Source organism: Coturnix japonica, unplaced genomic scaffold, assembly GCF_054131305.1.
Source record: "Coturnix japonica strain WE unplaced genomic scaffold, WE-NBRP24 Scf060, whole genome shotgun sequence".
In the NCBI taxonomy this organism is placed as follows: domain Eukaryota; kingdom Metazoa; phylum Chordata; class Aves; order Galliformes; family Phasianidae; genus Coturnix; species Coturnix japonica.
In genome coordinates this window covers 959,601-982,698 of record NW_028188963.1, presented here as the reverse complement: position 1 = coordinate 982,698, position 23,098 = coordinate 959,601, and the positions used below count along the sequence as shown (strand labels likewise).

General features: G+C 57.1%; 1 protein-coding gene across 1 annotated transcript in view; it reads left to right on the top strand.

Annotated features, from left to right (window-relative positions):
* The window catches only part of LOC146751948 (multiple epidermal growth factor-like domains protein 8), a 155,123-nt gene that overhangs the window by 75,446 nt on the left and 56,579 nt on the right, over window positions 1-23,098 (top strand). The window contains exons 18-22 of the mRNA XM_085533458.1: window positions 209-341; window positions 2,474-2,640; window positions 5,092-5,154; window positions 6,375-6,502; window positions 19,476-19,683. Of these exons, the coding sequence (XP_085389584.1) occupies window positions 209-341; window positions 2,474-2,640; window positions 5,092-5,154; window positions 6,375-6,502; window positions 19,476-19,683 (699 nt within the window). The remainder of the gene's footprint in view (window positions 1-208; window positions 342-2,473; window positions 2,641-5,091; window positions 5,155-6,374; window positions 6,503-19,475; window positions 19,684-23,098) is intronic.

The window sequence follows — 23,098 nt, the reverse complement described above, 5'->3', positions numbered from 1 at the left end:
TGGGTCTCTATGGGTCTCACTGGATTCTATGGGTCTCTATGGGTCTCTATGGGTCGCTATGGGTTTCATTGGATTCTATGGGTTGCTATGGGTCTCTATGGGTCGCTATGGGTCTCATTGGATTCTATGGGTCTCTATGGGTCTCTATGGGTCTCTATGGGTCTCTATGGGTCGCTATGGGGCTGATGCTGTGTCCCCCCCCCCCCAGGACGTGTTCTCCTTCATCTTCGATGGGATCCCCCCCTCCCTGCACGGTGTGGGGCTGCGGGGTGACCCACAACTGCTGGGGGCCTTCTGTGGGGGGGGGCCCTCCCAGCCCCACACATTGGTGGCCCGCTCAGGTGAGAGCTATGGGGCAGTGTGGGGTTCCTATGGGTCTCTATGTGTCTCTGTGGGGTCTCTATGGGTTACTGTGGGTCCCTATGGGTCTCTATGGGTCCCTATGTGTTCCCTATGTGTCCCTATGGGGTCCCTGTGGGTCGCTGTGGGCTTTTCTATGGGTCTCTATGGGTCTCTGTGGGTCTCTGTGGGTCTCAGTATGTCCCTATGTGTCTTTATGGGTCCCTATGGGGTCACTATGGGTCTCTTTGGGTCCCTATGGGTCTCTATGGTCTCTATGGGTCCCTATGAGGTCTCTATGGGTCCCTATGGGGTCTCTATGGGTCTCTATGGGTCTCTGTGTGTCCCTGTGGGGTCTCTATGGGTCCCTATGTGTCTCTATGTGTTCCTATGGGGTCTGTATCGGTCTCTGGGGTATCTATGGGTCCCTATGGGGTCTCTGTGGGTCTCTATGGGTCTGTATGTGTCCCTATGGGGTCTGTGTCGGTCTCTATGTGTCTCTATGTGTCTCTATGGGTCCCTATGGGTCTCTATGGGTCCTTATGGGTCTCTATGGGTCTCTATGGGTCCCTATGGGTTCCCTATGTGTCCCTATGGGGTCCCTGTGGGTCACTGTGGGTCGCTGTGGGCTTTTCTATGGGTCTCTATGGGTCTCTGTGGGTCTCTATGGGTCTCAGTGTGTCCCTATGTGTCTCTGTGGGTCCCTATGGGGTCTCTATGGGTCTCTGTGTGTCCCTGTGGGGTCTCTATGGGTCCCTATGTGTCCCTATGGGGTCTGTATCGGTCTCTATGGGTCCCTATGGGTCCCTATGGTCTCTATGTGTCTCTATGGGTCCCTATGGATCTCTGTGTTTCCCTATGGGTCTCTATGGGGTCTCTATGGGTCTCTATGGGTCTCTATGTGTCCCTATGGGTCCCTATGTGTCTCTATGGGTCTCTATGGGGTCCCTATGGGTCCCTATGGGTCTCTATGGGGTCCCTATGGGTCCCTATGGGTCTCTATGGGTCCCTATGGGTCTCTATGTGTCCCTATAGGTCCCTATGGGGTCTCTTTGTATCTCTGTGGGTCTCTATGGGTCCCTATGGGTCTCTCTCTATGGGTTCCTATGTGTTTCTATGGGTCCCTATGGGGTCTGTATGTGTCCCTATGTGTCTCTATGGGTCCCTATGGGTCCCTGTGGGTCTCTATGGGGTCTCTATGGGTCTCTGTGGGTCTCTATGTGTCCCTATGTGTCTCTATGGGTCTCTATGGATCCCTGTGGGTCCCTATGTGTCCCTATGGGTCTCTATGTGTCTCTATGAGTCCCTATGGCTCTCTGTGTCCCTATGGGTCTATATGGGTCTCTATGGGGTCTCTATGGGTCCTTATGAGTCCCTGTGGGTCCCTATGGGTCTCTATGGGTCTCTATGGGTCTCTATGGGTCCCTATGGGTCTCTATGGGTCTCTATGGGTCCCTATGGGTTCCCTATGTGTCCCTGTGGGGTCCCTGTGGGTCGCTGTGGGCTTTTCTATGGGTCTCTATGGGTCTCTATGGGTCTCTGTGGGTCTCTATGGGTCTCAGTATGTCTCTATGTGTCTCTATGGGTCCCTATGGGTCTCTATGGGTCTCTATGGGTCCCTATGGGGTCTCTATGGGTCCCTATGGGGTCTCCTCTATGTGTCCCTATGTGTCCCTGTGTGTCCCTATGGGTCTCTATGGGTCTCTATGGGACCCTGTGGGGTCTCTATGGGTCTCTATGGGTTTCTATGGGTCTCGGTCTCTATGGGGTCTCTATGGGTCTCTGTGGGTCCCTATAGGTCCCTATGTGTCTCTATGGGTCCCTATGTGTCCCTATGGGTCCCTATGAGTCTCTATGTGTCCCTATTGGTCCCTATGGGTCTCTATGTGTCTCTATATGTCCCTATGTGTCCCTATGGGTCCCTATGGGTCTCTATGGGTCTCTATGTGTCCCTATGGGGTCCCTATGGGTCTCTATGGGTCCCTATGGGTCTCTAGGTGTCCCTATGTGTCCCTATGGGTCTCTATGGCTCTCTATGTGTCTCTATGGGTCCCTATGTGTCCCTATGGGTCCCTATGTGCCCTATATGTCCCTATATGTCCCTACATGTCCCTATCTGTCCCTATACATCCAGGTGTGGCTGTCATATACTCTGCCCCCCCCGCCGTGGGGCTGAACGTCACTGTCCGTCTGTGTGGGGCGGGGCCGGGGGGTGGGGCCGACTGTGGGGCGGAGCCTGAGGAGACCACGCCCCCTTCAGTGCACACTGACCAATGGGAGCAAGAGGAGGAGTGTAATGAGGTGAGGGGGCGGGGCCTAAAAGGGGCGGGGCTTAAAGGGGTGTGGTCTAAGGGGGGCGGGCTTTAAAGGGGCGGAGCCTAAAGGTGGGCGGGGCTTAAAGGGGGCGGGGCTTAGATGGGGTGTGGCCCCAAAGGGGCTGAGCTGAGAGTGGGCGGGGCCTAAGAGGGTGGGGCTTAAATGGGGGCGGGGCCTAAAGTGGGCGGGGCTTAAATGGGGCGGAACCTAATTGGGGGCGGTCTTAAAGGGGGCGGGGCTTAAAGGGGACGTGGCCTTAGGGGGCGGGGCTTAATGGGGCTGAGCCTAAAGGGGGCAGAGCTTAAAGAGGGAGGGGCCCAGAGGGGCGGGGCTTAAAGGGGGGTGTGGCCTAAAGAAGGCGGGGCTCAAAGGGATGGGACCTGAAGGGGGGCGGGGCTGAAAGTGGGCGGGGCTTAAAAGGGGCGGAGCTTAAAGGGGGCGGGGCTAGAATTGATGTGCTTAACGGGGCGGGGCCTAAAGGTGGGAGGGGCTTAAAAGGATTGTGGCCTAAAGGGGGGCGGGGCTTAACGGGGGGTGGGGCCTAAAGGTGGGCAGGGCTTCAAAGAGCGGGAGGGGCGGGGCTTAATAAGGGGCGGGGCAAAAGGGGCGGGGCTTAGAGGGTGTGTGACCAAAGGGGCGGGGCTTAAAGATGGGAGGGGCTTAAAAGGGGGAGTGGCTTAAAGGGGGGCGGGTCTTATTAGGGGGCGGGGCCTAAAGGTGGGCGGGGCTTCAAAGGGTAGAAGGGGCGGGGCTTAATAAGGGGCGGGGCTTAAAGGCGGAGGGGCTTAAAAGAAGGGCGTGGTCTAAAGGGGGAGGAGCTTGAAGGTGGCTGGGCTTAAAGGGGGAGGGGGTATAAGGGAGACGGGGCCTAAAGGAGGCGGGGCTTAAAAGGGGAGGGGTCTATTGGGGGCGGGGCTTAGGGGGGTGTGGCTGGGGGAGGTGCCTAATGTGGGTGGGGCTTAAAGGGGGAGGGGCTTAAAAGGGGACTTAAAGGGGGCAGGGCTTAAAAGGGGCGGGGCCTAAAGGGGGTGTGCGGCCTAAAGGGGGCGGGGCTTAAAGGGATGAGGGCTGAAAGTGGGCGGGGTCTGAAAGGGGCGGGGCTTAAAGGGGGCGGTGCTTAAATTGATGTGCTTCAGGGGGCGGGGCCTAAAGGTGGGCGGAGCGAAAGGGGGCAGGGCCTGAAAGGGGCGGAGCCTAATGGTGGGCGGGGCTTAAAATGGGTGGGGTTAAAGGGGGTGGGGCTTTAAAGGGGCGTGGCCTAAATGGGGATGGGGTTTAAAAGGGGTGGGGCCTAAAGTGGGCGGGGCTTGAGGGGATGTGGCCTAAAGGGGTGGGGCTTAAAGGGGGCAGGGCTAAAGGAGATTGGGGGGTGGGATATGGAGCTGGGTTATGGGATATGGGGCTGGGTTATGGGGTGGGATATGGGGCTCATGGGGTGGGATATGGGGCTGGGTTATGGGGTGGGATATGGGGCTCATTATGGGGTGGGATATGGGGCTGGGTTATGGGATATGGGGCTGGGTTATGGGGTGGGATATGGGGCTGGGTTATGGGGTGGGATATGGGGCTGGGTTATGGGGTGGGATATGGGGCTGGGTTATGGGGTGGGATATGGGGCTGGGTTATGGGATATGGGGCTGGGTTATGGGGTGGGATATGGGGCTCATGGGGTGGGATATGGGGCTGGGTTATGAGGTGGGATATGGGGCTGGGTTATGGGGTGGGATATGGGGCTGGGTTATGAGGTGGGATATGGGGCTGGGTTATGGGGTGGGATATGGGGCTGGGTTATGGGGTGGGATATGGGGCTGGGTTATGGGGTGGGATATGGGGCTGGGTTATGGGGTGGGATATGGGGCTGGGTTATGGGGTGGGATATGGGGCTGGGTTATGAGGTGGGATATGGGGCTGGGTTATGGGGTGGGATATGGGGCTGGGTTATGAGGTGGGATATGGGGCTGGGTTATGGGGTGGGATATGGGGCTGTGTTATGGGGTGGGATATGGGGCTGGGTTATGGGGTGGGATACGGGGCTGGGTTATGGGGTGAGATATGGGGCTGGGTTATGGAGCGGGATATGGGGCTGGGTTATGGGGTGGGATATGGGGCTGGGTTATGGGGTGGGATATGGGGCTGGGTTATGGGGTGGGATATGGGGCTGGGTTATAGGGTGGGATATGGGGCAGGGTTATGGGGTGAGATATGGGGCTGGGTTATGGGTTGATCTATGGGGCAGGTAATGGGGTGAGCTATGGGGCTGGGTTATGGGGCAGGTTATGGGGCTGGGTTATGGGGTTAGCTATAGGGTGTGGTTATGGGTTGATCCATGGGGCATGTTATGGGCTGGGTTATGGGGTTAGCTATAGGGTGTGGTTATGGGGTGGGATATGGGGCAGGTTATGGGGCGGCACAGCCCTGACCCCACTCTCTTTTTAGACCCGGTGCCTGGAGCCGTGGAGCGTCCAATGGGAGCAGCTGGGGGCGGAGCATAAAGGAGCCGTGAGTGGGGGGATCTATGGGGCTCTATGGGTCTATGGGTCTCTATGGGTCTATGGGTCCCAATGGGTCTCTATGGGATCTCAGTGAGGCTCTATGGGTCTCTATGGGGCTCTATGGGTCCCTATGGGTCTCTATGGGGCTCTATGGGTCTCTATGGGGTCTCTATGGGGCTCTATGGGGTCTCCATGGGTCCCTATGGGTCTCTATGGGTCCCTATGGATCTCTATGGGGCTCTATGGGGTCTCTGTGGGGCTCTATGGGTCCCTATGGGGTCTCTATGGGGCTCTGTGGGGTCTCTATGGGTCCCTATGGGTCTCTATGGGGCTCTATGGGTCTCTATGGGGTCTCTGTGGGGCTCTATGGGTCCCTATGGGGTCTCTATGTCTCTCTATGGGTCCCTATGGGTCTCTATGGGGTTCTATGGGGTCTCTATATGTCTCTATGTGTTCCTATGTCTCTCTATGGGGTCTCTATGGGTCCGTATGGGGTCTCTATGTATCCCTATGGGATCTCTATGGGTCTCTATGGGTCCCTATGGGTCTCTATAGGTCTCTATGGGACTATTTGGGTCCCTATGGGTCCCTATGGGATTTCTATGGGTCTCTATGGGTCTCTATGGGTCTCTATGGGTCTCTATGGGTCTCTATGGGTCCCTATGTGTTTCTATGTGTCTCTATGGGTCCCTATGTGTCCCTATGGGTCTCTATGGGTCCCTATGTGTCCCTATGGGTCCCTATGGGTCTCTATGGGTCTCTATGTGTCTCTATGGGATCTCTATGGGTCCCTATGGGTCTCTATGGGGTCTATGGGTCTCTATGGGGTCTATGGGGTCTCTATGGGTCCCTATGAGTCTCTATGGGTCTCTATGGGTCCCTATGGGTCCCTATGTGTCCCTGTGGGTCTCTATGGGTCTCTATGTGTCTCTATAGGGTCTCGATGGGTCTCTATGAGTCCCTATGTGTTCCTATGTGTCTCTATTGGGGTCCCTATGGGTCTCTATATGTCCCTATGTGTCCCTATGGGGTCTCTATGGGGTCTCTATGTATCCCTATGGGTCTCTATGGGTCTGTATGGGGTCTCTGTGGGTCTCTATGTGTCCCTATGTCTCTCTATGGATCCGTATGGGGTCTCTATGTGTCCCTATGGGGTCCCTATATGTCCCTATGGGTCCCTATTGTTCCCTATGTCCCTCTGACCCTTTATATCTCCCCATCCCTCAGTCCGGCTCCTTCCTGGGTCGCTTTGGTCACTCCCTATTGGCTGCCGCTGGCCCCGCCCCCTTTGGCCCCGCCCTCTGGCTCTATGGCGGCCTGTCGCTGCAGCAAGGCATGCTGGGAACGCTCTACAGGTCTGTCAATCAAAACCCTTTAAACCCCGCCCCCCTTTAAGCCCCGCCCCCCCCTTTGGCCATTAAACCACATTAAGCCCCGCCCCCTTTAGACCACACCCCTCCCCATTCTGCTCTCCCATTGGCCATTACACCACATAAGCCCCACCCCCTTTAAGCCCCTCCCCTCCCAATTCTCTTCTCCCATTGGCCATTAAACCACTTTAAGCCCCGCCCCCTTTAAGCCCCGCCCCCCTTTGGCCATTGAACCACCATTAAGCCACGCCCCCATTAGACCACACCCCTTCCCATTCTGCTCTCCCATTGGCCATTGAACCACCATTAAGCCCCGCCCCCTTTTAGCTCCACCCCCTTTTAGCTCCGCCCCCATTGGCCATTGAAGCACATTAAGCCCCGCCCCCATTAGACCACACCCCTCCCATCCCGCTCTCCCATTGGCCATTACACCACATCAACCCTGCCCCCTTTAAGCCCCGCCCCCTTTAAGCCCCTCCCCTCCCAATTCTCTTCTCCCATTGGCCATTAAACCACCATTAAGCCCCGCCCCCTTTAAGCCCCGCCCCCGCTGGCCATTACACCACATAAAGCCCCGCCCCCTTTAAGCCCCGCCCCCTTTAAGCCCCTCCCCTCCCCATTCTGCTCACCCATTGGCCATTAAGCCACCATTAAGCCCCGCCCCCTTTAAGCCCCGCCCCCGTTGGCCATTAAACCACATTAAGCCCCTCCCCCTTTAAGCCACGCCCCCTTTAAGCCCCTCCCCTCCCCATTCTGCTCTCCCATTGGCCATTAAGCCATCATTAAGCCCCGCCCCCTTTAAGACACGCCCCCCTTTAAGCCACGCCCCCTTTAAGCCCCTCCCCTCCCAATTCTCTTCTCCCATTGGCCATTAAACCACCATTAAGCCCCGCCCCCTTTAAGCCACGCCCCCATTTGACCACGCCCCTCCCCATTCTGCTCTCCCATTGGCCATTACACCACATAATCTCTGCCCCCTTTAAGCCACGCCCCCTTTAAGCCCCTCCCCATTCTGCTCTCCCATTGGCCATTAAGCCACCATTAAGCCCCGCCCCCTTTAAGACACGCCCCCTTTAAGCCACACCCCCTTTAAGCCCCTCCCCTCCCAATTCTCTTCTCCCATTGGCCATTGAACCACATTAAGCCCCGCCCCCTTTAAGCCCCGCCCAGCCTCTATAGCTCCGCCCCCTTTCCCTTTTGGGCCACGCCCCCTTCAACGTGGCCACGCCCCCCACCCTTTTAACGCCATCCTATTGGCTCTTCCTCCCCTTCTAGGCCCCGCCCCCTTTTCTCTTGGCCCCGCCCCCTTTTTCCTTATATGGGTTCCTATGGGGAATTGTATGGAGGGAAATAGGGGCGGGGTTTGTGGGCGGGGCTAAAGGAAAAGGGGGCGTGGCCTATGTGTAGCCCCGCCCCCTATTGCTCCTATTGGCTCATATGGGGCCCTATGGGGTTCTATTGGGGTCTATGGGGCTCTATGGGGGTCTGTGGGGCTCTATGGGGCTCTATTGGGGTCTATGGGTCCCTATGGGGCTCTATTGGGGTCTATGGGGCTCTATGGGGCTCTATTGGGGTCTGTGGGGCTCTGTTGGGGTCTATGGGGCTCTATGGGGGTCTGTGGGGCTCTATGGGGCTCTGTTGGGGTCTATGGGGCTCTGTGGGGCTCTGTGGTGCCCTATAGGGCTCTATGGGTGTCTATTGGGGTCTATGGGGCTCTTTGGGGTCCTGTGGTGGTCTATGAGGCTCTATGGGGTCCTATGGGGCCCTATGGGGCTCTATGGGGTCCTATGGGGGTCTATGGGGCTCTATGGGGTCCTATGGGGCCCTATGGGGCTCTGTTGGGGTCTATGGGGGTCTATGGGGCTCTATGGGGTCCTATGGGGCCCTATGGGGCTCTATGGGGTTCTGTTGGGTCCTATGGGGCCCTATGGGGCTCTATGGTTCCCTATGGGGCCCTATGGGGCACAGACACATAACCCTGCCCCCCTTTTATATCCCCCCCCCCCCCCCAGGTTCTCCATAGGGTCATATAGGGCTCTATTAGATCTATGGGGCTCTATGGGTGTCTGTTGGGGTCTGTGGGGCTCTATGGGGTCCTATGGGGCTCTATGGTGCCCTATGGGGCTCTGTTGGGGTCTATTGGGATCTGTTGGGGTTTATGGGGCTCTATGGGGCTCTATTGGGGTCTATGGGGCTCTGTGGGGCTCTATGGTGCCCTATGGGGCTCTATGGGTGTCTATGGGGCTCCATGGGGCTCTATTGGGGTCTATGGGGCTCTATGAGGCCCTATTAGATCTATGGGGCTCTGTGGGGCTCTATGTTGCCCTATGGGGCTCCATGGGGGTCTGTTGGGGTCTGTGGGGGTTTATGGGGGTTTATTGGGGTCTATGGGGTTCTATGGGGCTCTGTGGGGGTCTATGGGGCCTATGGGGTTCTATGGGGTTATATTGTGTTCTATGGGGCTCTATTGGGGTCTGTGGGGTTCTATGGGGCCCTATTAGATCTATGGTGCCCTATGGGGCCCTATGGGGCACAGACACATAACCCTGCCCCCCTTTTATATCCCCCCCCCCAGGTTCTCCATAGGGTCATATAGGGCTCTATTAGATCTATGGGGCTCTATGGGTTCCTGTGGGGGTCTATGGGGTTCTATGGGGCTCTGTTGGGGTCTATTGGGATCTGTTGGGGTTTCTGGGGCTCTATGGGGGTCTATTGGGGTCTATGGGGCTCTATGGGGGTCTATTGGGGTCTATGGGGCTCTATGGGGGTCAATCTGTGGGGCTCTATGGGGCTCTGTTGGGGTCTATGGGGCTCTGTGGGGCTCTATGGTGCCCTATGGGGCTCTATGGGTGTCTATGGGGCTCCATGGGGCTCTATTGGGGTCTATGGGGCTCTATGGGGCTCTATTAGATCTATGGGGTCCTATGGGGCTCTATGGGGTCTTGTGGGGGTCTACGGGGTCATATGGGTCCCTATGGGGTTCTATTGGGGTTTATGGGGCTCTATGGGGGTCTGTGGGGCCCAATGGTGTTCTATTGGGGTCTATGGTGCTCTATTGGGGTCTATGGGGCTCTATGGGGCTCTATTGGGGTCTATGGGGCTCTATGGTGCCCTATGGGGCTCTATGGGGCTCTATGGTGCCCTATGGGGCCCTATGGGGCACAGACACATAACCCTGTCCCCTTTTATGTCCCCCCCCCGCCATGTTCTCCATAGGGTCATATAGGGCTCTATTAGATCTATGGGGCTCTATGGGTTCCTGTGGGGGTCTATGGGGTTCTATGGGGCTCTGTTGGGGTCTATTGGGATCTGTTGGGGTTTATGGGGCTCTATGGGGGTTTATTGGGGTCTATGGGGCTCTGTGGGGGTCTATTGGGGTCTATGGGGCTCTATGGGGGTCAATCTATGGGGCTCTATGGGGCTCTATTGGGGTCTGTGGGGCTCTGTGGGGCTCTATGGTGCCTTATGGGGCTCTATGGGTGTCTATTGGGGTCCATGGGGCTCTATTGGGGTCTATGGGGCTCTATGGGGCTCTATTAGATCTATGGGGTCCTATGGGGCTCTATGGGGTCCTGTGGGGGTCTACGGGGTCATATGGGTCCCTATGGGGTTCTATTGGGGTTTATGGGGCTCTATGGGGGTCTGTGGGGCCCAATGGGGTTCTATTGGGGTCTATGGGGCTCTATTGGGGTCTATGGGGCTCTATGGGGGTCTATTGGGGTCTATGGGGCTCTATGGGGTTCTATGGGGGTCTATGGGGCTTTATGGGGCTCTATTGGGGTCTGTGGGTCCCTATGGGGGTCTGTGGGGCTCTATGGTGCCTTATGGGGCTCTCTGGGTGTCTATTGGGGTCTATGGGGCTCTATGAGGCTCTATTAGATCTATGGGGCCCTATGGGGCTCTATGGGGTCCTATGGGGCTCTATGGTTCCCTATGGGGCCCTATGGGGCACAGACACATAACCCTGCCCCCCTTTTATATCCCCCCCCCCCAGGTTCTCCATAGGGTCATATAGGGCTCTATTAGATCTATGGGGCTCTATGGGTTCCTGTGGGGGTCTATGGGGTTCTATGGGGCTCTGTTGGGGTCTATTGGGATCTGTTGGGGTTTATGGGGCTCTATGGGGGTTTATTGGGGTCTATGGGGCTCTGTGGGGGTCTATTGGGGTCTATGGGGCTCTATGGGGGTCAATCTATGGGGCTCTATGGGGCTCTATTGGGGTCTGTGGGGCTCTGTGGGGCTCTATGGTGCCTTATGGGGCTCTATGGGTGTCTATTGGGGTCCATGGGGCTCTATTGGGGTCTATGGGGCTCTATGGGGCTCTATTAGATCTATGGGGTCCTATGGGGCTCTATGGGGTCCTGTGGGGGTCTACGGGGTCATATGGGTCCCTATGGGGTTCTATTGGGGTTTATGGGGCTCTATGGGGGTCTGTGGGGCCCAATGGGGTTCTATTGGGGTCTATGGGGCTCTATTGGGGTCTATGGGGCTCTATGGGGGTCTATTGGGGTCTATGGGGCTCTATGGGGTTCTATGGGGGTCTATGGGGCTTTATGGGGCTCTATTGGGGTCTGTGGGTCCCTATGGGGGTCTGTGGGGCTCTATGGTGCCTTATGGGGCTCTCTGGGTGTCTATTGGGGTCTATGGGGCTCTATGAGGCTCTATTAGATCTATGGGGCCCTATGGGGCTCTATGGGGTCCTATGGGGCTCTATGGTTCCCTATGGGGCCCTATGGGGCACAGACACATAACCCTGCCCCCCTTTTATATCCCCCCCCCCCAGGTTCTCCATAGGGTCATATAGGGCTCTATTAGATCTATGGGGCTCTATGGGTTCCTGTGGGGGTCTATGGGGTTCTATGGGGCTCTGTTGGGGTCTATTGGGATCTGTTGGGGTTTATGGGGCTCTATGGGGGTTTATTGGGGTCTATGGGGCTCTATGGGGTTCTATTGGGGTCTATGGGGCTCTGTGGGGCTCTATGGTGCCCTATGGGGCTCTGTGGGTGTCTATTGGGGTCTATGGGGCTCTATGGGGTCCTATGGGGGTCTATGGGGCTCTATGGGGCTCTCTGGGTGTCTATTGGGGTCTATGGGGCTCTATGAGGCCCTATTAGATCTATGGGGCTCTATGGGATCCTGTGGGGGTCTACGGGGTTCTATGGGGCTCTATGGGGGTTTATTGGGGTCTATGGGCCTCTATGGGGTTCTATTGGGGTCTATGGGGCTCTATGGGGTCCTATGGGGCCCTATGGGGCTCTATGGGGTCCTGTGGGGGTCTATGGGGTCTACGGGGCTCTATGGGGGTTTATTGGGGTCTATGGGGCTCTATGGGGGTCTATTGGGGTCTATGGGGTTCCATGGGGGTCTATGGGGCTCTGTGGGGGTCTATGGGGCTCCGTGGGGCTCTATGGTGCCCTATGGGGCTCTATGGGTGTCTATTGGGGTCTATGGGGCTCTATGGGGTCCTATGGGGGTCTGTGGGGCTCTATGGGGTCCTATGGGGCCCTATGGGGCTCTATGGGGCTCTGTTGGGGTCTACGGGGCTCTATGGGGGTTTATTGGGGTCTATGGGGCTCTATGGGGGTCTATTGGGGTCTATGGGGCTCTACTGGGGTCTATGGGGCTCTATGGGGCTCTATTGGGGTCTATGGGGCTCTATGGGGGTCAATGGGGCTCTATGGGGCTCTGTTGGGGTCTATGGGGGTCAATGGGGCTCTATGGGGCTCTATTGGGGTCTATGGGGCTCTATGGGTGTCTATTGGGGTCTGTGGGGCTCTATGGGGCTCTATGGGGTCCTATGAGGGTCTATGGGGTTCTGTTGGGGTCTATGGGGTTCTATTGGGGTCTATGGGGCTCTATTGGGGTCTGTGGGGCTCTATTGGGTCTATTGGGGTCTATGGGGCTCTATGGGGGTCTGTTGGGGTCTATGGGGTCCTATGGGGCCTGTGGGGCTCTTTGGGGCTCAATGGTGCCCTATGGGGGTCTATGGGGGTCTATTGGGATCTATTGGGGTTTATGGGGCTCTATGGGGGTCTGTTGGGGCCCTATGGGGCTCTATGGGGTCCTGTGGAGTTCTATGGGGCTCTATGGGATCCTATGGGGTTCTATTGGGGTCTATGGGAGACTATTGCGGTCTATGGGGTTCTATGGGGTTTTATTGGGGTCTATGGGGGTTTATGGGGGTTTATTGGGGTCTATGGGTTTCTATGGGGTTCTATGGGTGTCTATTGGGGTCTATGGGGCTCTATGGGGCTCTATGGGGTCCTATGGGGCTCTATGGTGCCCTATGGGGCTCTCTGGGTGTCTATTGGGGTCTATGGGGCTCTATGAGGCCCTATTAGATCTATGGGGCTCTGTAGGGCTCTATGGTGCCCTATGGGGCTCCATGGGGGTCTGTTGGGGTCTATGGGGCTCTATGGGTGTCTGTTGGGGTCTATGGGGCTCTATTGGGTTGTATGGGTGTCTATGGGGCTCTATTGGGGTCAATGGGGCTCTATGGGGCTCTGTTGGGTCTATGGGGGTCAATGGTGCTCTCTGGGTGTCTATTGGGGTCTATGGGGCTCTATGGGGTCCTATGGGGGTCTATGGGGCTCTATGGGGTCCTATGAGGGTCTATGGGGTTCTATTGGGGTCTATGGGGTTCTATTGGGGTCTATGGGGCTCTATTGGGGTCTGTGGGGCTCTATTGGGTCTATTGGGGTCTATGGGGCTCTATTGGGGTCTGTGCGGCTCTATTGGGTCTATTGGGCTCTATGGGGCTCTATGGGGGTCTGTTGGGGTCTATGGGGGCCTGTGGGGCTCTTTGGGGCTCAGTGGTGCCCTATGGGGATTTATGGGGGTCTATTGGGATCTATTGGGGTTTATGGGGCTCTATGGGGGTCTGTTGGGCCCTATGGGGCTCTATGGGGCTCTATGGTGCCCTATGGGGCTCTATGGGTGTCTATTGGGGTCTATGGGGCTCTATGGGGCTCTATGGGGTCCTATGGGGCCCTATGGGGCTCTATGGTGCCCTATGGGGCTCTCTGGGTGTCTATTGGGGTCTATGGGGCTCTATGAGGCCCTATTAGATCTATGGGGCTCTGTGGGGCTCTATGGTGCCCTATGGGGCTCCATGGGGGTCTGTTGGGGTCTATGGGGCTCTATGGGGGTCTATTGGGGTCTATAGGGCTCTATGGGGGTCTATGGGTGTCTATGGGGCTCTATTGGGGTCTACTGGGATCTATGGGGCTCTATGGGGCTCTATTGGGATGTATTGGGGTCTATGGGGCTCTGTGGGGCTCTATGGTGCCCTATGGGGCTCTATGGGTGTCTATGGGGCTCCATGGGGCTCTATTGGGGTCTATGGGGCTCTATGGGGCTCTATTAGATCTATGGGGTCCTATGGGGCTCTATGGGGTCTTGTGGGGGTCTACGGGGTCATATGGGTCCCTATGGGGTTCTATTGGGGTTTATGGGGCTCTATGGGGGTCTGTGGGGCCCAATGGGGTTCTATTGGGGTCTATGGGGCTCTATTGGGGTCTATGGGGCTCTATGGGGCTCTATGGGGGTCTATTGGGGTCTGTGGGGCTCTATGGGGTCCTATGGGGCTCTATGGGGTCCTATGGTGCCCTATGGGGCTCTATGGGGCACAGACACATAACCCTGCCCCCCTTTTATATCCCCCCCCCCCAGGTTCTCCATAGGGTCATATAGGGCTCTATTAGATCTATGGGGCTCTATGGGTTCCTGTGGGGGTCTATGGGGTTCTATGGGGCTCTGTTGGGGTCTATTGGGATCTGTTGGGGTTTATGGGGCTCTATGGGGGTTTATTGGGGTCTATGGGGCTCTGTGGGGGTCTATTGGGGTCTATGGGGCTCTATGGGGGTCAATCTATGGGGCTCTATGGGGCTCTATTGGGGTCTGTGGGGCTCTGTGGGGCTCTATGGTGCCTTATGGGGCTCTATGGGTGTCTATTGGGGTCCATGGGGCTCTATTGGGGTCTATGGGGCTCTATGGGGCTCTATTAGATCTATGGGGTCCTATGGGGCTCTATGGGGTCCTGTGGGGGTCTACGGGGTCATATGGGTCCCTATGGGGTTCTATTGGGGTTTATGGGGCTCTATGGGGGTCTGTGGGGCCCAATGGGGTTCTATTGGGGTCTATGGGGCTCTATTGGGGTCTATGGGGCTCTATGGGGGTCTATTGGGGTCTATGGGGCTCTATGGGGTTCTATGGGGGTCTATGGGGCTTTATGGGGCTCTATTGGGGTCTGTGGGTCCCTATGGGGGTCTGTGGGGCTCTATGGTGCCTTATGGGGCTCTCTGGGTGTCTATTGGGGTCTATGGGGCTCTATGAGGCTCTATTAGATCTATGGGGCCCTATGGGGCTCTATGGGGTCCTATGGGGCTCTATGGTTCCCTATGGGGCCCTATGGGGCACAGACACATAACCCTGCCCCCCTTTTATATCCCCCCCCCCCAGGTTCTCCATAGGGTCATATAGGGCTCTATTAGATCTATGGGGCTCTATGGGTTCCTGTGGGGGTCTATGGGGTTCTATGGGGCTCTGTTGGGGTCTATTGGGATCTGTTGGGGTTTATGGGGCTCTATGGGGGTTTATTGGGGTCTATGGGGCTCTATGGGGTTCTATTGGGGTCTATGGGGCTCTGTGGGGCTCTATGGTGCCCTATGGGGCTCTGTGGGTGTCTATTGGGGTCTATGGGGCTCTATGGGGTCCTATGGGGGTCTATGGGGCTCTATGGGGCTCTCTGGGTGTCTATTGGGGTCTATGGGGCTCTATGAGGCCCTATTAGATCTATGGGGCTCTATGGGATCCTGTGGGGGTCTACGGGGTTCTATGGGGCTCTATGGGGGTTTATTGGGGTCTATGGGCCTCTATGGGGTTCTATTGGGGTCTATGGGGCTCTATGGGGTCCTATGGGGCCCTATGGGGCTCTATGGGGTCCTGTGGGGGTCTATGGGGTCTACGGGGCTCTATGGGGGTTTATTGGGGTCTATGGGGCTCTATGGGGGTCTATTGGGGTCTATGGGGTTCCATGGGGGTCTATGGGGCTCTGTGGGGGTCTATGGGGCTCCGTGGGGCTCTATGGTGCCCTATGGGGCTCTATGGGTGTCTATTGGGGTCTATGGGGCTCTATGGGGTCCTATGGGGGTCTGTGGGGCTCTATGGGGTCCTATGGGGCCCTATGGGGCTCTATGGGGCTCTGTTGGGGTCTACGGGGCTCTATGGGGGTTTATTGGGGTCTATGGGGCTCTATGGGGGTCTATTGGGGTCTATGGGGCTCTACTGGGGTCTATGGGGCTCTATGGGGCTCTATTGGGGTCTATGGGGCTCTATGGGGGTCAATGGGGCTCTATGGGGCTCTGTTGGGGTCTATGGGGGTCAATGGGGCTCTATGGGGCTCTATTGGGGTCTATGGGGCTCTATGGGTGTCTATTGGGGTCTGTGGGGCTCTATGGGGCTCTATGGGGTCCTATGAGGGTCTATGGGGTTCTGTTGGGGTCTATGGGGTTCTATTGGGGTCTATGGGGCTCTATTGGGGTCTGTGGGGCTCTATTGGGTCTATTGGGGTCTATGGGGCTCTATGGGGGTCTGTTGGGGTCTATGGGGTCCTATGGGGCCTGTGGGGCTCTTTGGGGCTCAATGGTGCCCTATGGGGGTCTATGGGGGTCTATTGGGATCTATTGGGGTTTATGGGGCTCTATGGGGGTCTGTTGGGGCCCTATGGGGCTCTATGGGGTCCTGTGGAGTTCTATGGGGCTCTATGGGATCCTATGGGGTTCTATTGGGGTCTATGGGAGACTATTGCGGTCTATGGGGTTCTATGGGGTTTTATTGGGGTCTATGGGGGTTTATGGGGGTTTATTGGGGTCTATGGGTTTCTATGGGGTTCTATGGGTGTCTATTGGGGTCTATGGGGCTCTATGGGGCTCTATGGGGTCCTATGGGGCTCTATGGTGCCCTATGGGGCTCTCTGGGTGTCTATTGGGGTCTATGGGGCTCTATGAGGCCCTATTAGATCTATGGGGCTCTGTAGGGCTCTATGGTGCCCTATGGGGCTCCATGGGGGTCTGTTGGGGTCTATGGGGCTCTATGGGTGTCTGTTGGGGTCTATGGGGCTCTATTGGGTTGTATGGGTGTCTATGGGGCTCTATTGGGGTCAATGGGGCTCTATGGGGCTCTGTTGGGTCTATGGGGGTCAATGGTGCTCTCTGGGTGTCTATTGGGGTCTATGGGGCTCTATGGGGTCCTATGGGGGTCTATGGGGCTCTATGGGGTCCTATGAGGGTCTATGGGGTTCTATTGGGGTCTATGGGGTTCTATTGGGGTCTATGGGGCTCTATTGGGGTCTGTGGGGCTCTATTGGGTCTATTGGGGTCTATGGGGCTCTATTGGGGTCTGTGCGGCTCTATTGGGTCTATTGGGCTCTATGGGGCTCTATGGGGGTCTGTTGGGGTCTATGGGGGCCTGTGGGGCTCTTTGGGGCTCAGTGGTGCCCTATGGGGATTTATGGGGGTCTATTGGGATCTATTGGGGTTTATGGGGCTCTATGGGGGTCTGTTGGGCCCTATGGGGCTCTATGGGGCTCTATGGTGCCCTATGGGGCTCTATGGGTGTCTATTGGGGTCTATGGGGCTCTATGGGGCTCTATGGGGTCCTATGGGGCCCTATGGGGCTCTATGGTGCCCTATGGGGCTCTCTGGGTGTCTATTGGGGTCTATGGGGCTCTATGAGGCCCTATTAGATCTATGGGGCTCTGTGGGGCTCTATGGTGCCCTATGGGGCTCCATGGGGGTCTGTTGGGGTCTATGGGGCTCTATGGGGGTCTATTGGGGTCTATAGGGCTCTATGGGGGTCTATGGGTGTCTATGGGGCTCTATTGGGGTCTACTGGGATCTATGGGGCTCTATGGGGCTCTATTGGGATGTATTGGGGTCTATGGGGCTCTGTGGGGCTCTATGGTGCCCTATGGGGCTCTATGGGTGTCTATGGGGCTCCATGGGGCTCTATTGGGGTCTATGGGGCTCTATGGGGCTCTATTAGATCTATGGGGTCCTATGGGGCTCTATGGGGTCTTGTGGGGGTCTACGGGGTCATATGGGTCCCTATGGGGTTCTATTGGGGTTTATGGGGCTCTATGGGGGTCTGTGGGGCCCAATGGGGTTCTATTGGGGTCTATGGGGCTCTATTGGGGTCTATGGGGCTCTATGGGGCTCTATGGGGGTCTATTGGGGTCTGTGGGGCTCTATGGGGTCCTATGGGGCTCTATGGGGTCCTATGGTGCCCTATGGGGCTCTATGGGGCACAGACACATAACCCTGCCCCCCTTTTATATCCCCCCCCCCCAGGTTCTCCATAGGGTCATATAGGGCTCTATTAGATCTATGGGGCTCTATGGGTTCCTGTGGGGGTCTATGGGGTTCTATGGGGCTCTGTTGGGGTCTATTGGGATCTGTTGGGGTTTATGGGGCTCTATGGGGGTTTATTGGGGTCTATGGGGCTCTGTGGGGGTCTATTGGGGTCTATGGGGCTCTATGGGGGTCAATCTATGGGGCTCTATGGGGCTCTATTGGGGTCTGTGGGGCTCTGTGGGGCTCTATGGTGCCTTATGGGGCTCTATGGGTGTCTATTGGGGTCCATGGGGCTCTATTGGGGTCTATGGGGCTCTATGGGGCTCTATTAGATCTATGGGGTCCTATGGGGCTCTATGGGGTCCTGTGGGGGTCTACGGGGTCATATGGGTCCCTATGGGGTTCTATTGGGGTTTATGGGGCTCTATGGGGGTCTGTGGGGCCCAATGGGGTTCTATTGGGGTCTATGGGGCTCTATTGGGGTCTATGGGGCTCTATGGGGGTCTATTGGGGTCTATGGGGCTCTATGGGGTTCTATGGGGGTCTATGGGGCTTTATGGGGCTCTATTGGGGTCTGTGGGTCCCTATGGGGGTCTGTGGGGCTCTATGGTGCCTTATGGGGCTCTCTGGGTGTCTATTGGGGTCTATGGGGCTCTATGAGGCTCTATTAGATCTATGGGGCCCTATGGGGCTCTATGGGGTCCTATGGGGCTCTATGGTTCCCTATGGGGCCCTATGGGGCACAGACACATAACCCTGCCCCCCTTTTATATCCCCCCCCCCCAGGTTCTCCATAGGGTCATATAGGGCTCTATTAGATCTATGGGGCTCTATGGGTTCCTGTGGGGGTCTATGGGGTTCTATGGGGCTCTGTTGGGGTCTATTGGGATCTGTTGGGGTTTATGGGGCTCTATGGGGGTTTATTGGGGTCTATGGGGCTCTATGGGGGTCAATCTATGGGGCTCTATGGGGCTCTATTGGGGTCTATGGGGCTCTATGGGGGTCAATGGGGCTCTATGGGGCTCTGTTGGGTCTATGGGGGTCAGTGGTGCTCTCTGGGTGTCTATTGGGGTCTATGGGTCTCCATGGGGTCTCAATGGGTCTCTATGGGGCTCTATTGGATCTATGGGGCCCTATGGGGCTCTATGGGGTCCTGTGGGGGTCTACGGGGTCATATGGGTCCCTATGGGGTTCTGTTGGGGTCTATGGGGCTCTATGGGGCTCTGTTGGGGTCTATGGGGCTCTATGGGGCTCTGTTGGGGTCCTGTGGGGGTCTACGGGGTCCTATGGGGCTCTATGGGGGTTTATTGGCGTCTATGGGGCTCTATGGGGCTCTATTGGGGTCTATGGGGCTCTATGGGGTCCTATGGGGGTCTATGGGTCTCCATGGGGTCTCAATGAGTCTCTATGGGGCTCTATTAGATCTATGGGGCCCTATGGGGCTCTATGGGGTCCTGTGGGGGTCTACGGGGTCATATGGGTCCCTATGGGGTTCTGTTGGGGTCTATGGGGTCCTATGGGGCCCTATGGGGCTCTATGGTTCCCTATGGGGCCCTATGGGTCACAGACACATAACCCTGCCCCCCTTTTATATCCCCCCCCCCCAGGTTCTCCATAGGGTCCCAGCGTTGGACTCAGGTGTTGGCTGGGGGTCCTATGGGGAGCCCGGGACCCCCAAGTCGGGCCTTCCACGCGGCCGCCATGTTTCCCCCCAGCGGCCCCATGGTGATCCATGGGGGGCTCAGGGTGGGGGGCGGCGTGGGGGGGGACGCGTGGGAGCTGCAGCTCCATAGTCTGCAATGGAGGCAGCACCGGGTGAGTGGGGGGAGATGGGGGGAGGTATGGGGGGGGGCTATGGGGTTTGGGGGTTCTATAGGGTTCTATGGGGTCCTAGGGGGGTCCTGTGGGGGTTATGGGGATTCTATAGGGTTCTATGGGGTCCTAGGGGGGTCCTGTGGGGGTTATGGGGGTTCTATAGGGTTCTATGGGGTCCTAGGGGGGTCCTGTGGGGGTTATGGGGGTTCTATAGGGTTCTATGGGGTCCTAGGGGGGTCCTTTGGGGGTTAAGGGGGTTCTATAGGGTTCTATGGGGCCTCAGAGGGGATGTTGGGGGGGTCTTATGGGGGTCCTGTGGGGTCTATGGGGTCTTAGAGGGGTCCTGTGGAGGTTATGGGGTCTTGTGAGGGTCTTGTGGGGTGTTATGGGGTCTTAGAGGGGTCCTATGGGCAGTTATGGGGCTCTTATGGGGTCTATGGGGTCTTAGAGGGGATCTGTGGGGTCTTATGGGGGTCCTGGGGGGGGTTATGGGGTCTTATGGGGTCTTAGAGGGAATCTATGGGGTTCTGGTGGGGTTCTGTGGGGTCTTATAGGGGTCCTGTGGGGGTTATGGGGGTTCTGTAGGGTCTTATGGGGGTCCTGTGGGGTTCAATGGGGCCTTAGAGGGGATGTGGGGGGGTCTTATGGAGGCAGCACCGGGTGAGTGGGGGGCTATGGGGGGAGATATGGGGGGGGCTATGGGGTTTGGGGGGGGCTATGGGGTCTATGGGGTCTTATGGGGGTCCTGTGGGGTTCTGTGGGGTCTTATGGGGTCTATGGGGTCTTAGAGGGGTCCTGGTGGGGTTCTGTGGGGTCTTATGGGGTCTATGGGGTCTTAGAGGGGAGCTGTGGGGGGTTATAGGGGGTCTTGTGGGGTTCTGTGGGGTCTTATGGGGCCTATGGGGTCTTAGAGGGGATATTGGGGGGTCTTATGGGGTCTATGGGGTCTTAGAGGGGATATTGGGGGGTCTTATGGGGTCTATGGGGTCTTAGAGGGGATATTGGGGGGTCTTATGGGGTCTATGGGATCTTAGAGGGGATACTGGGGGGTCTTATGGGGTCTATGGGGTCTTAGAGGGGATATTGGGGGGTCTTATGGGGTCTATGGGGTCTTAGAGGGGATATTGGGGGGTCTTATGGGGTCTATGGGGTCTTAGAGGGGATATTGGGGGGTCTTATGGGGTCTATGGGGTCTTAGAGGGGATATTGGGGGGTCTTATGGGGTCTATGGGGTCTTAGAGGGGATATTGGGGGGTCTTATGGGGTCTATGGGATCTTAGAGGGGATACTGGGGGGTCTTATGGGGTCTATGGGGTCTTAGAGGGGATATTGGGGGGTCTTATGGGGTCTATGGGGTCTTAGAGGGGATATTGGGGGGTCTTATGGGGTCTATGGGGTCTTAGAGGGGATATTGGGGGGTCTTATGGGGTCTATGGGGTCTTAGAGGGGATATTGGGGGGTCTTATGGGGTCTATGGGATCTTAGAGGGGATATTGGGGGGTCTTATGGGGTCTATGGGGTCTTAGAGGGGATATTGGGGGGTCTTATGGGGTCTATGGGGTCTTAGAGGGGATATTGGGGGGTCTTACGGGGTCTATGGGGTCTTAGAGGGGATATTGGGGGGTCTTATGGGGTCTATGGGGTCTTAGAGGGGGATATTGGGGGGTCTTATGGGGTCTATGGGGTCTTAGAGGGGATATTGGGGGGTCTTATGCGGTCTATGGGGTCTTAGAGGGGATATTGGGGGGTCTTATGGGGTCTATGGGGTCTTAGAGGGGATATTGGGGGGTCTTATGGGGTCTATGGGGTCTTAGAGGGGATCTGTGGGGTCTTATGGGGTCTATGGGGTCTTAGAGGGGATATTGGGGGGTCTTATGGGGTCTATGGGGTCTTAGAGGGGATATTGGGGGGTCTTATGGGGTCTATGGGATCTTAGAGGGGATATTGGGGGGTCTTATGGGGTCTATGGGATCTTAGAGGGGATATTGGGGGGTCTTATGGGGTCTATGGGATCTTAGAGGGGATATTGGGGGGTCTTATGGGGTCTATGGGGTCTTAGAGGGGATATTGGGGGGTCTTATGGGGTCTATGGGGTCTTAGAGGGGATATTGGGGGGTCTTATGGGGTCTATGGGGTCTTAGAGGGGATCTGTGGGGTCTTATGGGGGTCCTGGGGGGGGTTATGGGGTCTTGGGGGGGTCTTATGGGGTCTATGGGGTCTTGGAGGGGCTCTGTGGGGGGTTATGGGGGCCCTGAGGGGGGTTATGGGGTTTGGGGGGGTCTTATGGGGTCTATGGGGTCTTAGAGGGCATCTGGGGGGGGTTATGGGGTCCTGGGGGGGGTTATGGGGTCCTGGGGGGGGTTATGGGGTCTTACGGGGGTCTTATGGGGACTATGGGGTCTTATGGGGGTCCTGGTGGGGTTCTATGGGGGTCCTTTGGGGTTCTATGGGGTCTTATGGGGTCTATGGGGTCTTAGAGGGGTTCTATGGGGTCTTAGAGGGGTCCTGGTGGGGTCCTGTGGGGTCTTATGGGGGTCTTGGGGGGGTCTTATGGGGTCTTAGAGGGGTCCTGTGGGGGTTATAGGGGTCTTATGGGGTTCTATGGGGTCTTAGAGGGGATCTGTGGGGTTCTATGGGGTCTTATGGGGGTCCTGGTGGGGGTTATGGAGGTTCTATAGGGTTTTGTGGGGTCTTATGGGGGTTATGGGGTCTTATGGGGGTCCTGTGGGGCTCTATGGGGTCTTAGAGGGGATCTGGCGGGGGTTATGGGGGTCCTGAGGGGGGCTATGGGGTTTGGGGGGGTCTTATGGGGTCTATGGGGTCTTAGAGGGGAGCTGTGGGGGGTTATAGGGGGTCTTGTGGGGCTCTGTGGGGTCTTATGGGGTCTATGGGGTCTTAGGGGGGAGCTGTGGGGGGTTATGGGGGTCCTGGGGGGGGTTATGGGGTCTTACAGGGGTCTTATGTGGTCTATGGGGTCTTAGGGGGGAGCTGTGGGGTCTTATGGGGGTCCTGGGGGGGGTTATGGGGTCCTGTGGGGGGTTATGGGGTCTTATGGGGGTCTTATGGGGTCTATGGGGTCTTAGAGGGGTCCTGGTGGGGTTCTATGGGGGTCCTGTGGGGTTCTGTGGGGTCTTATGGGATCTATGGGGTCTTAGAGGGGTTCTATGGGGTCCTGGTGGGGTTCTATGGGGTCTTAGAGGGGTCCTGGTGGGGTCCTGTGGGGTCTTATGGGGGTCTTGGGGGGGTCTTATGGGGTCTTAGAGGGGTCCTGTGGGGGTTATAGGGGTCTTATGGGGTTCTATGGGGTCTTAGAGGGGATCTGTGGGGTTCTATGGGGTCTTATGGGGGTCCTGGTGGGGGTTATGGAGGTTCTATAGGGTTTTGTGGGGTCTTATGGGGGTTATGGGGTCTTATG